The 13,497-nt window shown below is 38.4% G+C and overlaps 1 protein-coding gene across 1 annotated transcript in view; it reads right to left on the bottom strand.

Annotated features, from left to right (window-relative positions):
* Positions 1-13,384, bottom strand: part of stard9 (StAR-related lipid transfer (START) domain containing 9) — a 40,264-nt gene extending 26,880 nt beyond the window's left edge. The window contains exons 1-3 of the mRNA XM_056768112.1: positions 13,143-13,384; positions 10,748-10,817; positions 7,675-7,803 (exon numbers count right to left, since the gene is read on the bottom strand). Of these exons, the coding sequence (XP_056624090.1) occupies positions 7,675-7,803; positions 10,748-10,817; positions 13,143-13,189 (246 nt within the window). The 5' untranslated portion in view covers positions 13,190-13,384. The remainder of the gene's footprint in view (positions 1-7,674; positions 7,804-10,747; positions 10,818-13,142) is intronic.
* Positions 13,385-13,497: the final 113 nt, after the last annotated feature.

Below are 13,497 nucleotides of genomic sequence, written 5' to 3'. Positions count from 1 at the left end.
CGTACAAAAAAAATTTACTCACAAAAGATTGCTGCGCCATTCCTATCAGATCCAATTGAAGGCAGAGCAAGACTGTTTTTTAATTTTAAACTCTCCACAAATTCAGTGTCGACCTCTGCCTTGTTCACAAAGGAATCCTCTGAGAAATGAAACGAACAAACGGCCCATGTTTTTCCACATGAGCTGGAACGTCTTTAAAAATAATAAACTTTAACCCCGCATTCCTAATATCAGAATCCGAAGGAAAGTTATGAAGCGACTGTATTCTTCCACCACCAGGGGTGTCACAATATTAAGCTATCTTTAACGGCATGTTTGCTTATTGATTGCCCGCTCTATCTGATTCAGTGCCACTGGTTCTGTCATACAAGGTGGGCGGGGCTAGAGAAATAGTCTTTGATACATTTTCTATGGAGGCAGTGTTAAACCTATCAATGTCATCATAGATAGGTGCATTCCAGAACCTAGTGTTCACTGGACATGGTGTCAATAACAGATGTAATCTCAGTAACAAAGGCGTTTTCAGTTTTGACACTTACATGATGTTCGCGTGAATACGGTTCGCTCTTATATAACAAAATCTCAAGTTAAAATTGTGATTTTAATTCATGCCACTTTTAAGCATCCGATTCCAGAATTACCATTGAATTACGACTCCCAACACTAGCCCGAGGTGTCTGAATGGTATTAGTTCTAGTCTCTGTAGACTTTTTCAGTTCAATATAAACAAAATGTAAAAGTGCAGTAACTGTGGCATAGATATGCTAACTCACATTACATTCCAGTACTGTATAGTAAGTGTGACATATTTCTAGTACATAATAGCATAATGTGTACATATAATGTACATAATGTGTGTAAATTGTGATGTCGCCTGTGTTAATTTGGCAAGCACCACATATCAACAGTGCCATCTTTTGTGGTCAGGCTGATATGCCCCTGTAGTAATGAAGGCATAACAATATCTTTTTACTCAATGGCACTGTCTATTGTCCAGGCTTTGGCTACGTTCCATAAAGTGGGCTATAAATGAAGTTCATTTTTGGAGGCTATCCGAGTTCTAAGTTCAAACTCTAGTCAAAATGGAGCCACTTCTGTACCTAAAAGTCCTTCAAGACTAAATAGTCTAATCAACAAGGGCGTTAATGCCCATCTAATGTTGTGCTTGCATGTTATTTTTTGCAGGTGCGCATGTCTGTGGAGATAGGAAACCTTTGACAAAAACACAGTATGTTTGCTTTCCTCCTTTTCCTCCCTTATACCACAAACAAAACCAAATGCATTTGTGGTCACAATGCAGGAGGAAAGCTGAATATAGAGCTGATTCGAGACAGGAAGTTGTCCAGAAGGTTAACATGTGATCCAGAGACTCCTTTTGGGAGATGCTCTGTCAGGGAGGGGCAAATTCAATAGAAGGGCAGACCAAAGGCAAAGCAAGAGTCAGCCAGTGAGGGATGACGTCTTTAATAACAAACATCACCAGCATCAGTCTTCTACCCGAACAACGCTTAAGGTTCCTAAAAGCAGAGGGAAACGCCCACTTTAGAGGCTTTAAGTCTGTAATCAGTGTGTGGTTTGCTGCAGTAAGGCAACGGTCTTTATGTGAACTTCTTAATAGCCACCCCTGAAAAACTTTCTTGTGAGATCTCATAGGGAGCGCCGATTGAAGCCTGTCCAAGCTAAGGGTCGTTCCAGACCACAGACCAATACGTCACCCCAAGTTTTTACGTAAAGTACAGAGACATAAATAATGGAACACATGGTTTAAATAAAAGGGATTTACCATCCTATAGATTAAAGTTTAATGTTCTCTACATCATTCACATTAAATTGTCCATTTTAATTATACTTTAGAACTGCATTTTAAAGAGTGCAAATTATACAAACTCCATTCATAAAATATAAATATGAATGAAAACATGATATATAAGTACCTTTATGTCTCACTTAATACTGTCAAATAACATTCCGTAATCTTGATGTTCAGTAAAAATCTGATTTCGGAAAACGATTTGCATAAACATACCCACTGTGATAAGACTATATCTACCCCACCTGTAAGTCGCTTTGGATAAAAGCGTCTGCTAAATGACTAAATGTAAATGTAAATGTTAACAACTCGCCTCTTTGACTAGCAATTAGTTAGGACTAATCAATCTTACTTTTCATATTTCAATTAGACCAATCTACCTTTTTATGTAACTGACTAAAATAAGTTTATGCAACTGGCCCCTGATTTCTGTCTCACAAGTTTCAGGTATGTTATCCAAGGCATATTTGGTGTGCTCCGAGCTCAGATTTCGACAGGCCTATTAAGAACAAGGCATTTATCATGTCACATCATGCTGTATCCTGTTTGGATAAAATGTTAAGTTATTACGGGTTCTAATGGGTTATATTTTATGGCTTTTGTAGCATCTGTGTAGACTGGGTCAGAGCCGTTGAGAGAGAGTCGCAACAATTGAAGTTCTGAATTTTTACAATTTGCGTGATTCATGCAGTCAAATGCTTTATTTCTTTCATTTTTTTATTAATTAAATTACGTCTTTAAATAGGTTCAAAGTTCGTCACAATCGATCTGTTTAGTTGCAGCTCCATGTATAATTAGTAACTTACAGGAACTATTGAGAGCCTCCATGAACCGCAATTGCTATGAAAAAACTGTTCTATTGGAGTCAACAGAGTTGACGTAACTCTTTCTCCAATGGCTCTGGACAAGGAGTAAGACAGAGCATCCGTTAACTCCTCCCCTCCAACTGTCAGTCTGTTGCTAGTTTCAGCACAAAATGCAAAGTTTGATTTTATACATCAAATATAAATTGGGTTATATATAAATAACATCTGACCCGCATTCTCTAAACAAAATATCTTGTGCAATTTGTTTTCCAATGAATGTTTTAAGGGATAATTAAACTGTTTTGTTATCGTACACTTTCATGTTATGAGTCTGATGTCCTGTTTATGCTGTAGCTTCATGTGAGTGTTTTAAGAGATGGGTTAAAGGGGACACAAACAGAGATTGGTAGGGGAGACTGTGGGAGAGAGACCCACCGAGCTTGTTGGCAGAGATTCAGCTCGCTTCCCATTTGTACTTTCACAGACATTTTGTGGGTCATATTTGCATGAAGAGGGAAAGAGGTCAGAGGATTCCACAGGCTACAGAAAGAGAAAAGAACTACAGAACAACTGATAGAGAGCATGAGAAAGAGAGAATGCACTAGAGACATTCCAAGCCAGCAAATGTTACAGCAATTGGCCATTGGAGCAACTGGAGAAAAACCAGTGAAGTTTCTCTTGCTTTTCTCCTCCTACTCTACTAAAGTTCTTCAAGCGCAGCTGTGCTTATGAGAGTTAATGACTTCGACAGACACAAGTGTGATTTAAAGTATATACATTTAAGTCTATAGATTAGTTACAGAGATCTTTGTGTTCTCTAGAGGAACAGTCACAGTGTCTTTCTGAAGGTAAAGTTATCCTAAAAATTAAAAAATTCTCACGATTTATATCTCTTGTGTTAACCAGCCAAAGTCTGTCAAAAAATGCTGGGGGGCACGGTGGCTTAGTGGTTAGCACGTTCGCCTCACACCTCCAGGATTGGGGGTTCGATTCCCGCTTCCGACTTGTGTGTGTGGAGTTTGCATGTTCTCCCCGTGCCTCAGGGGTTTCCTTGATTGGCATATCTGGAAAAATTGTCCGTAGGGTGTGAGTGAATGAGCGAGTGTGTGTGCCCTGCGATGGGTTGGCACTCCATCCAGGGTGTATCCTGCCTTGATGCCCGATGACTCCTGAGATAGGCACAGGCTCCCCGTGACCCGAGGTAGTTCGGATAAGCGGTAGAAAATGGAATGGAATGAAAAATGCTCTGTTTTTTATGGTAATATGTCTTAACTGCTATTTGAACGAATAAAATCTCTCTTTCAAGAGGAAACATTTGTGCGTCACTAGAATACAGTATGTCATACGCAAAGCGTTGACTCTAGATTTACCATGTTGAGTGTGTCTAAGGGCCCCTTGTGTAGCTGTTCTTCACATGTCCGACACACTACGACACACGAACCCAGAAATACCAAGAGCATAATAAAGTCTTGCACTGTATCCAAATGGAAGAGAGGGAGGAAAGAGGGAGCGATAAAGAGAAAGAGGGATGTGGGGGAGGGGACACAAAGATCACTTCACTTGGAAGAGAACACCAGCATTGTGCTCCGGCTCCTGATCGATGACGTCTTCCCATTTCAATCTGACTGTGAAAAATAATTTACTAAAACAGCTGTGCTTCCTGCACGAGAGGGGATGCAGCAAAAAGTGACCCTGGTGACCTCTACCTAACTCTGTATTTCCCTCCAGTCATTTCTTACGTCTTTCTCCCCAACAATATCACCGCTATGATGGCAGCTTGTGGAAAATAGCTAATTGTTAAAAAACAAAATAGTAAATCAATTTTAAAGGATAATATTATGGAAACAGAATCATCCCTCTTTACTATCCATAAAGGGGCAACATCATTGGTCAGGGCATGTGGAGGGTATTGTCATTGTTCTTCAGAAACTTGTTTTTCAGGAAATGGAAAAAATATATACTTTTTACATGATTAAATTTGAAATGATCAAAATTGAAAATCACATTTTAAAAGCTTTTACTGGTTTAATATTTAAAAAACCTAGTGACAAACATAAAGGGTGACTATTTCCGTCAACAATCAAGATCAAAGATGGACCCTTGTTATTTTATTACTAATACTAACTTTTGTTTATTTTGTGTCTCTTCCTGTAAAGCTGCTTTGCAACAATAAAACAATGTGAAAAGTGCTGTATAAAAAAAACCAATTGAATAATGAAATTTTTGTTAAAAAAATAAAAATATGGAAATATGGACAAAATAAGGATTCATTTTTATCTTAGACCACACTAATCTGGATACATTTGAAAACGGAGTTAAGGTTTAAAAATGCTCTTCGTCCACACTGGCGTTCCAAAAGCTGATCATTCACACAAAAGTCTAAAAACAATTAGGTTGCTGTTCTACGCATGAGTAAAATGTTACTTAATCATGTGTTATTTATTTCAGGCGTTTATTTAATTGTAACACATTCTAAGATAACCAAGTCAAATAACAGCTTCCATGACTTTAACGTCGGCTGTGAAAGCTGTTCTGTCTAATACATTGATATTGTGGGTGTGTGTGTGTGCGTGTGTGTGTGTGCATAGCCTACCTCTATAACACTTCTATGAAACGTCCTTTGATGTCCTGCTTGCAAATGTCTCCTGGTCAATCTGCTTGTTTTATTATCCAACTTGGGTCCAATATGGCTAAGAAACTAAGGCTTCGTTTTTAGTGTTAATCAATATAACCGGTCTGATGACATTCTGTCCGGTTTCATTAGTAGGAAAAAACTACTAATGAAACTAATTGCCATAGTAGGAAAAAATGTGCGATCTCTAACAAAGATTGACACAAGCACTATTAATTAAATTAATAAATAAACTGTTTTTATCTGTGCAAGAAACGTCATGACACTTATCATTAATGGAGAAAAACATAATTCAAATATCAATAAAAAGTGTTTAAAAAAACACCTCTTTTAAGGTTTAAAGATGTGATTTAATAAAGTATTCTGAAATGTGATCCAAGAACACTGCATTTATTCCGCAACAGCTGGCTTTCATTGACCTTCTTTATCTATTCTGCCACCAGGCTTGATCCACCTCTCCACCAACAATCACTCTCTCTCCTCTGTTTCTGTCTCGTTCTCTCCAGACATGGCCACATACAGACAAACAAGTTCTTCCAGAGGAACCACCAATCTTTTGGTATGCATGAATAGAGGTTCATGACGGAGAAGTGGCTGTTTGTGAAAGAAGAGTAGAAGCCTAGTTAAACAGGGCTGTTATTTCCTCCACTGAGACTCTAGCAACCCTACAGGAAGAAGCTTCGGTTTTACTCTACTGCTAGCAGCCGTACAGCACAGCGCCTCACAGGAAGTTTGAATTAAGCAGCAACATGTGAAACATCACAAGACTATGGTCACTGAAAAGCAATGAAACTAAATTGGAAAGAATGATTCCAGCCTGTGTAATTTAGACACCCTGGCAGACAGGACATGAACAGAACACTAAACAGGGAATATCATTTTATGCTAGATGTGATGTGGTGTAGCTATTCCTATGCGCGAATTTATATGATAACCAAAGTTTGGTGGTTAACATTAAGTACTAAAATGTCATAGTTCCTACAGTTCATAAATTAGATGTAACAAACTTGGTATTAGCTATTATAACATTAGGAAATCAAAAAACATGTAATTAAGATGGACTAAGGTCAGTCCCTCACTCCCTGACGTGTCCCCAAAAGAATGTGAGCTTCAAACCTCTGTTGTGAAGCTCTGACTTTGCAAAATTGACAGAAATTAATCTAGAGAAGAGAAAGAAGTGTTGTGGAGATGAGGCCGTCTTCTGTGCGTGGGCACTCACAACTCCATCTTTCATGAAGTGGAGACAAAGGGACTCTGAGGGAAACACTAGACTGCATTTGAGAACAAGAGTCTCTGACTATCTCACCTAATGACAAGGAAGATATACAGTTCATTTAGTTACACTAGGTTAAAATGACTGTGTTTGAGTGAGATGCATGCTTATTCTTTCCAACTGTTTAAGAGACCTTGTGATTTTTACAACAGTATAACATATCGTACAGTATGTAGAATATTGTAACCAGATCAGCACAGTGTCATGAAATACTTAGCTACCTTTGAACATCTGCAGACTAGAACAGTCAACTAGTTAAAAGATACAATTTGAAAGATTTCAGCAAGCACTTTAAGAAACACTGGTCTTCCTCCATTCAAGTATATAGGACTTTTATAACTGAAATACCGTTTTCCTGGGAAGTCAATTTTTGACCAAGTAAAAATAAACATTGGCAGATTAGGGAGGTGCAGACTCCCTTCACAGATATGATGTAATTTATTGTAATCTTTGGGGGACTTAATAATTTGGGGGATTTATAATTTATATGATCTTTACCCAATGATCAAAGGTTTTGAGTCTACTGGTTATCATATACCAGCCTCCGCCCAGAACACCAGAGATAAGCCGCTTTGACACCGGGTAGTTACAGGAGAGAGCTACACACTACTTTGTGAATTACACTTTTCCCTTAGGACATAATCCAGCATTTAAAAAACACAAGCAACTGGAGGACGCCGCCATGAATGGAGTTGTGTTTTTGTTGTCTGTCAAGAATCTTGAGAAAACAGAGATATAATGGAGACGTGTACTTTGCGAGTGAAACAGCAAAAAGGAGAAAAAAATCTCCTATGACAGTCCTACATGTCACTGAGGTTGAGAAAAACCCTCAATTGTGCAGACATTACCTTTCTGTTTGTTTATGTATTGTAACACTTTAAAATACTGGTCTATGACATAAGTTTGCAACATACAGTATATTTGAGTCGCTGGTAGTTCCTATTTTGCTGGGTTAGACCCTGCTCCGAAGCACGAGCTAATTGAGTCCCTTCAAAAAGCATTTCAAAGCAATTAAAATAACTCCCAGTTTTTGAGGTGCGGACACGAAATCTGCTATTTACACCGAAAAGTTCTACACAAAGTAACACAAATGCTCATCAGTGAGACATCAACATGCCCAGACACAGTAAACAGGTGTGGAGTGGGTGCCCACCTCTTCCTGTGATGTAAAATTAGGAGCCGATGGATCCGCGGACCAGTAACAGTAATCAAAGGCAAACTGCATCAGGTTCTCCCTGGAGTCAGCCTGACTCTCCGCTCTACCTTGCAACCGCCCCTCCATCTACACAGAACAAGAAACACAAGGAATAAGACAAAGTGATACATTTGACTAAAAGTTGTTGCTAGACTTGTAAGTCGCTTTGGATAAAAGCGTCTGCCAAATGCATAAATGTAAGGTACCATGTGTGATTTTTATTGCGTTATTTGGCTGAACATTTTAAAATAACATTCATGGTTAATGTCTGTGTAAGTTTAATACTCAGGGCTACAACATTTTTTTTTCCCATTTTGCCTCTATTCGTTTAGTTTTTTTTGAGAGAGGACAGGAAGCAAAGTGGATGAGAGAGGGGTTGGGTTCAGGAAAGGACCACGAGCTGGGATTCGCATTCGGATCGCCCGGAACGCAACAGCACCATATGTCGGAGCACTAACCACTAGGCTATCGGCTCCGTCTCAGGGCATGATGTTTTTCTATTGAACATCTACTTAATTTAAACTACTTTAAACTACATTTAATTTGTTTCTCCAAGACTGGTTGTTTGTGTGCTCAGTTTTTCCACTAATAATGTTTCACCACACTGATGCCAAGAAACAAGACTGTGTGCCTGCAGTCTACACTTGGATACTCTGAAGTGCACTCCAAAGATTGATTAGGAGCCCATTAGGCTGATACAAATGATTTTGAGCATCCGAGCATGACCCAACTTGTCAGCAAGTTCATAACCCGATCTTAGCACAATCACATGCTTAATAAATAAATATTCCTCAGCTGTTTATCTGCCTAGTTAAACATCTTCATGGCACAGCATGTGCGTGTGCAGTAGAAACATGCCCGGGCATTACCAGCCTATCACTCAGGCAACCTTAAGTTTACGGCTTTGGTGTAATTATTCACACAACGGCAATCCCGCAGCTGACTTAATGACCTCACAATATGGCTCACAGCTTCACACTAATGACCTGTACTCAGCACTGTTATATTTATGACCAAAAACAAATCAGACCCCATGGCCCTGCTCCAACAGGCATGGCTTCCAGAAACATAAAGACTTTGTGATGGTACAGTTACCTTCCCCAAAGCATTGTAACCTACGTTCGTAGCTCTTATGTAGCACAAAAGCTTGTTAGCACTTCATCATGTTTTCTGAGTTGTTAATGGATATCAATTTACAGTATGATTGTACTGTATTAAAGGGACAGTTCACCCAAAAATTTAAATTGTGTCAGGGTTCCGTCATTCATGTTTCGAGTTTGCATGCTTTGTGGACGGGACCTTGAAAGTACCATGTCTTGTTTGTGTTTTGTTATATGTGGAGACACGTGGCGGTATGTTTTGATTATTCGCCGCGTGTCCTCCTGTCTTCCGTGTAGCCCCGCCCCCTTGTTTCTCCGTTAGTGTTTCATATGCGTCACCTTCTTCCTTTAATGTTTAGTATTGTCACCTGCCCGTCTCCTTCGCTGTGTAATCTCCCCTCGTTATCTGGTCCCTATTTAGTCCCTCTGTTTCCCCCCCTCACACCTCGCGGCTTCATTGTAAATGTTAATGTGTTTGTGTAACGTTTGTGATTCATTGCATCAAGTTCTTGTATTGTCTTTTTGAGTCTTGCCCCGATTTAACCTTCCTGAGGTTTTGTGGATTTACCCTTTTTGTGGATTTACCTTTTTCCAGTTTTCCGCTTTGGATGTGTTTCCTGCCCGAGAATCCCGTCTCTGGATTTTGTGTGGATTTATTTTCTATTTTCTGTTTTGTGAGTACGAGTCTGTTTTGCCCCATAGTGGGTTTTGTTTTGCTTTTATTTAAATAAACTATTGTTGTTACCTCCACCTGCCTGCATTTGGGTTCTGCCTTACACAATCCTGACAAATTGTTTGATCATTTATTAAATCTCATGTCATTACAAATCTGTATCACTTTCTTCTGTGAAACACAAAATAAATACATTTTGTGGAATGTCTCAGTGGTTTGGGTTCAATGTGGTCCAATTTGGTTTAGTTACCAACATTGCTTAATATAGCTTCTGTTCTGCTCCACAGAAAAAGTCATACGAATTTGGAATTACATTAGGCTGGTGTCTAAATGATAATAGAATTTTGAACAATCACTTCCAAATGGTGATACTAAACTGACCTCTTACCTTTTGCTATACAAACAATAAAGTGACCAATACATAATCCATATGCATGAAGCTCTGGGTTTCTAATCATATATTAGCACCTTAAATTAACAAACGTTAGCTTGCATTTTCTCATGTACAGCCCGACATTCTCATGTCAAACGTATACAATGCGCTCTTTCCCTTAAAAAAATGTACTGATTAACTTATATGGAAAAACTCTTTCTCAAAGCACAGCAGGTGAGCAGATGTGGCTCCTACATCCATTAATCAAATGTAGAATGTTAGGGGGCATTTCCTGCTCTAGATACATTTTATCCAAAGATGTACACATTTCTTTGTCACATTCATGACACAGATTTCTACCATGTATATATATATATATTCTAAACAAGTTATAATACTGAAGAACTGTTTAGTTACAAATGTGGTGTGGAATGAGATTTTGAAGTGTTTTTTAATCCTGCTGCATTTGTGTTTTCATATTTAAATAGGAATGTGATAATGAAGTACTACTGCTGCTCTGATATGTGTCCGCAGTTCACATAAATAAACAACTGTGTAATCAGGAAGATATAATCTCATTACTCAACTTCCTGTCACTAAAATGCTCTGTGATCGGTCATCTAGCCACTAAACCTCCTCTTCTTTGAACACCAAATGTCAACAAATGCTGTATTTCTAGTGTATTTTGTAAGGCAAGACATTTCTGGCACCATACATTTTTAAACTGCAGGATTTTGCTAAATTGCTCACAAAGCCAATTTTAAATTTTGGAGTTCAGTTCAGCAAACTGGTTTTCTGAAACAATTTACCCAAATTGTATTCTTTTTCATAAATTAGATTCTAGGATTTTTTCTAGTGAATGACAATAATGAAAATGTAACCTACCTTCACATTTCGGATTCTCACTACCTTGTCCTCCACATGTACAGCTAACTGTCCTCCATCTAGACTTTCCCTGCAAAACAGAGTCAGAAAGCAATTAATATAATACACAGCACAAGTAAACATTTACTGTTACAGCCTTTATTCTTAAACAGGAAAAGAGACAATCAGCATTTATGCAGAAAGGTTCAAAAGCATTTAAGCCCAAAAGGAGGCCCAAGCTGACTCGGGATGACTATTAATTTAAAATGAGACAAAATGTGCATTGAATTCAACTTTAAACAACTAAAAACCAAGATATTTCTTATTATTTGACCATTTTTATATTGAATAAACACTTTTCCAGTTAATATTATGCTCTGAATGAAATATTTTATTGGCTAAATTTTGAGTTTTTGTGAGCAGGAGGGGGCCTTGGAGTCAAAAATGTTTATGCAGTATACTTCATGTGCAATGTGTACTCAATTTTGTGTGATTATTTTTTATATTTTAATCTTGAAGAATTATTTGACTGGACAGTATTTTCTACGGTGCAGTTTTCAGAGTACATTGTGCCATGAACACAATTTTTTCATACCAACAATGATTTTTTAAAAGGTATATTGTAAACTTTCTAAATTCCTCCGAGACATGTTTATTTGGGAAAAGAGAAGCTGATCACATCCAGATCACATTCAGACAGACCAGTAGTACTGAGAGTGGATGGGGTCTGGGAAACTCCTCGACACTTCAGTGTTGCTCTGAATGTCTGAAAAGGTCAAATTCAAATGAAAACAGATCTCTAAAAACCCCTGCATGAGCTGCTCAGCTGAGCCAAAGCAGGTGTGAGTGCAGGATATCTGAGCAGCGACAACAGCTGTGCGATCATTTCGGTCTCGGATTCCAGATAAAAATGATGCAATAAAATGAAATCCAGTGTAGAAGCGTTATGGCTGGATTAAAAACCTGACTCTCATTTTGAGCAGGCTGGGCAAAAACCTTTACTGCACTATAGGTCTAAAAACTTTAATGTTTCAATGTACAAAACTATAAGTAGGTCCACTTGTATAGAAATTTAAAAACATTGACCTTTTTAATTTTAAAATATTGATCTGTTTGTTTGATCAGCCCCACATGTTAACTTTTGGCTAAACCAGATTTGGGGCGGAACACTTATTTGTCCAAATAATAGATATGTGGAGGTTTTTAAGGGATTAGCTGTAAAGTTTTCACCTTCATCGCTACACAAACTACACAATGCGCATTTATGAAATAGTGTAATAATTTGTCTAATGCTGGGAGTTTTTTAAGACTCTCTTCGCTCGTGTATTGCCATGTGGGTCAGTTTCACACTGCCAACAGTGAATGGAGATGTGGCCCGACCCACAAACACAGCAGCCTGCTTTGACTTTCAGCGTGTGTGTGTGTATATTGTATAATAAACCCTAGTGGAAAGAAATAAAAACACACAACAAGAGGGTATACTGTGCCATTCTAATGTTTATCATGAAACAGAAAGAATATGATTTATTTTTAGTGTGGCATTACTATTGTCCAGGAGGATAGTGCATTTATATAGAAAAAGACTGAATGATTTTCATATTCATACACTGTGGCATTTACATGGTGTCCAAAAACACGGTGGCACTATGATACTTTTAAGTGGAAAACAAAACGTCACATGTCACAAAACTAGCGGCTGCCTATTTAAAAGCCACTTCCAATTGCACAATAAAGTGACAGAAGACCATGAAGTTCTCATTTGTAATGCCTTCTTCAGGGGTAATCTTTAAATATCATGCGAACAGCCAAACACAGGCAGAAAGCTTTGTCTCAATCTGGGAGGAGTTTCTTTACCCCCCTGCCTAGGACCCACATACTGTAGTAATTTGGCTAATAATGTGGTCAGGTGGGGCAGTGGGTTCTTATGGGATACTCGGCAGAGCTGTGTCTGGGCCCCTTCTCAATACTTTTTAAAACGTTAAAGCAAAACTCTTTTTGGTGATCAAATCAGATTTTATTAACACAAGTAAAGAAAGAATTTAATTCAAGGCTATTAAGAGATACACATACAATTTCTAAGATAAACAGTATTTTAGATTTATCAAACATGGGGAGATTATCATACCAGACTATAAGCAACCCTGTTATATGTCAAAATATTGATAGACAGTTTATTGTACGATCGTATTTAGTTATATGTAACGTTACATGAAGATGTCCTGCTTTTAAATAACAGCTAGTTTCTATCAGCACCAAAATACTTGGCTGTCAGTGCTGTTTTATTCCCAGACGTAGCAACGGTAAATTACCAATAAATTAACTAAACACTGTTATGGCGCGAAGTTTGGCACCTTTTAACAACACTTCACTTTCACAATCAATTTCACACGATTCAAGAGTATAAAGCTGACAATACCTGGAGTTCAGGGGGCGAACTCGGACCGCGACTTTCACGTTTGCCATTCGTTTAACACTGGACGGAGAGAAACGATGAATTGCAGTTCAACTGTTCGTTATAGTTCTTTTATAAAATCCCTCGAATGCCCTGAATTACCCCGAGCGGAATTTGGAAATCCATCACAAAAGCTCCAGGCCATGTTATTGATAACGTAATCTAGACAATCACAGAGCACACCATCAAGCCGCGACCGAAGTTGAACTGCGCTGAAACTTTCTCCACACCCTAAGATAGGGGCAGTTCCGAATCCTCCGCTGGCAAAAACTTGATTCATGAATATTAACAAATATGAGTGACGTTCACCTTTATTCCT

This window comes from Triplophysa dalaica, chromosome 15, assembly GCF_015846415.1.
Source record: "Triplophysa dalaica isolate WHDGS20190420 chromosome 15, ASM1584641v1, whole genome shotgun sequence".
NCBI classification, from domain to species: Eukaryota; Metazoa; Chordata; class Actinopteri; order Cypriniformes; family Nemacheilidae; genus Triplophysa; species Triplophysa dalaica.
This window is presented reverse-complemented; position numbering and strand designations above follow the sequence as displayed.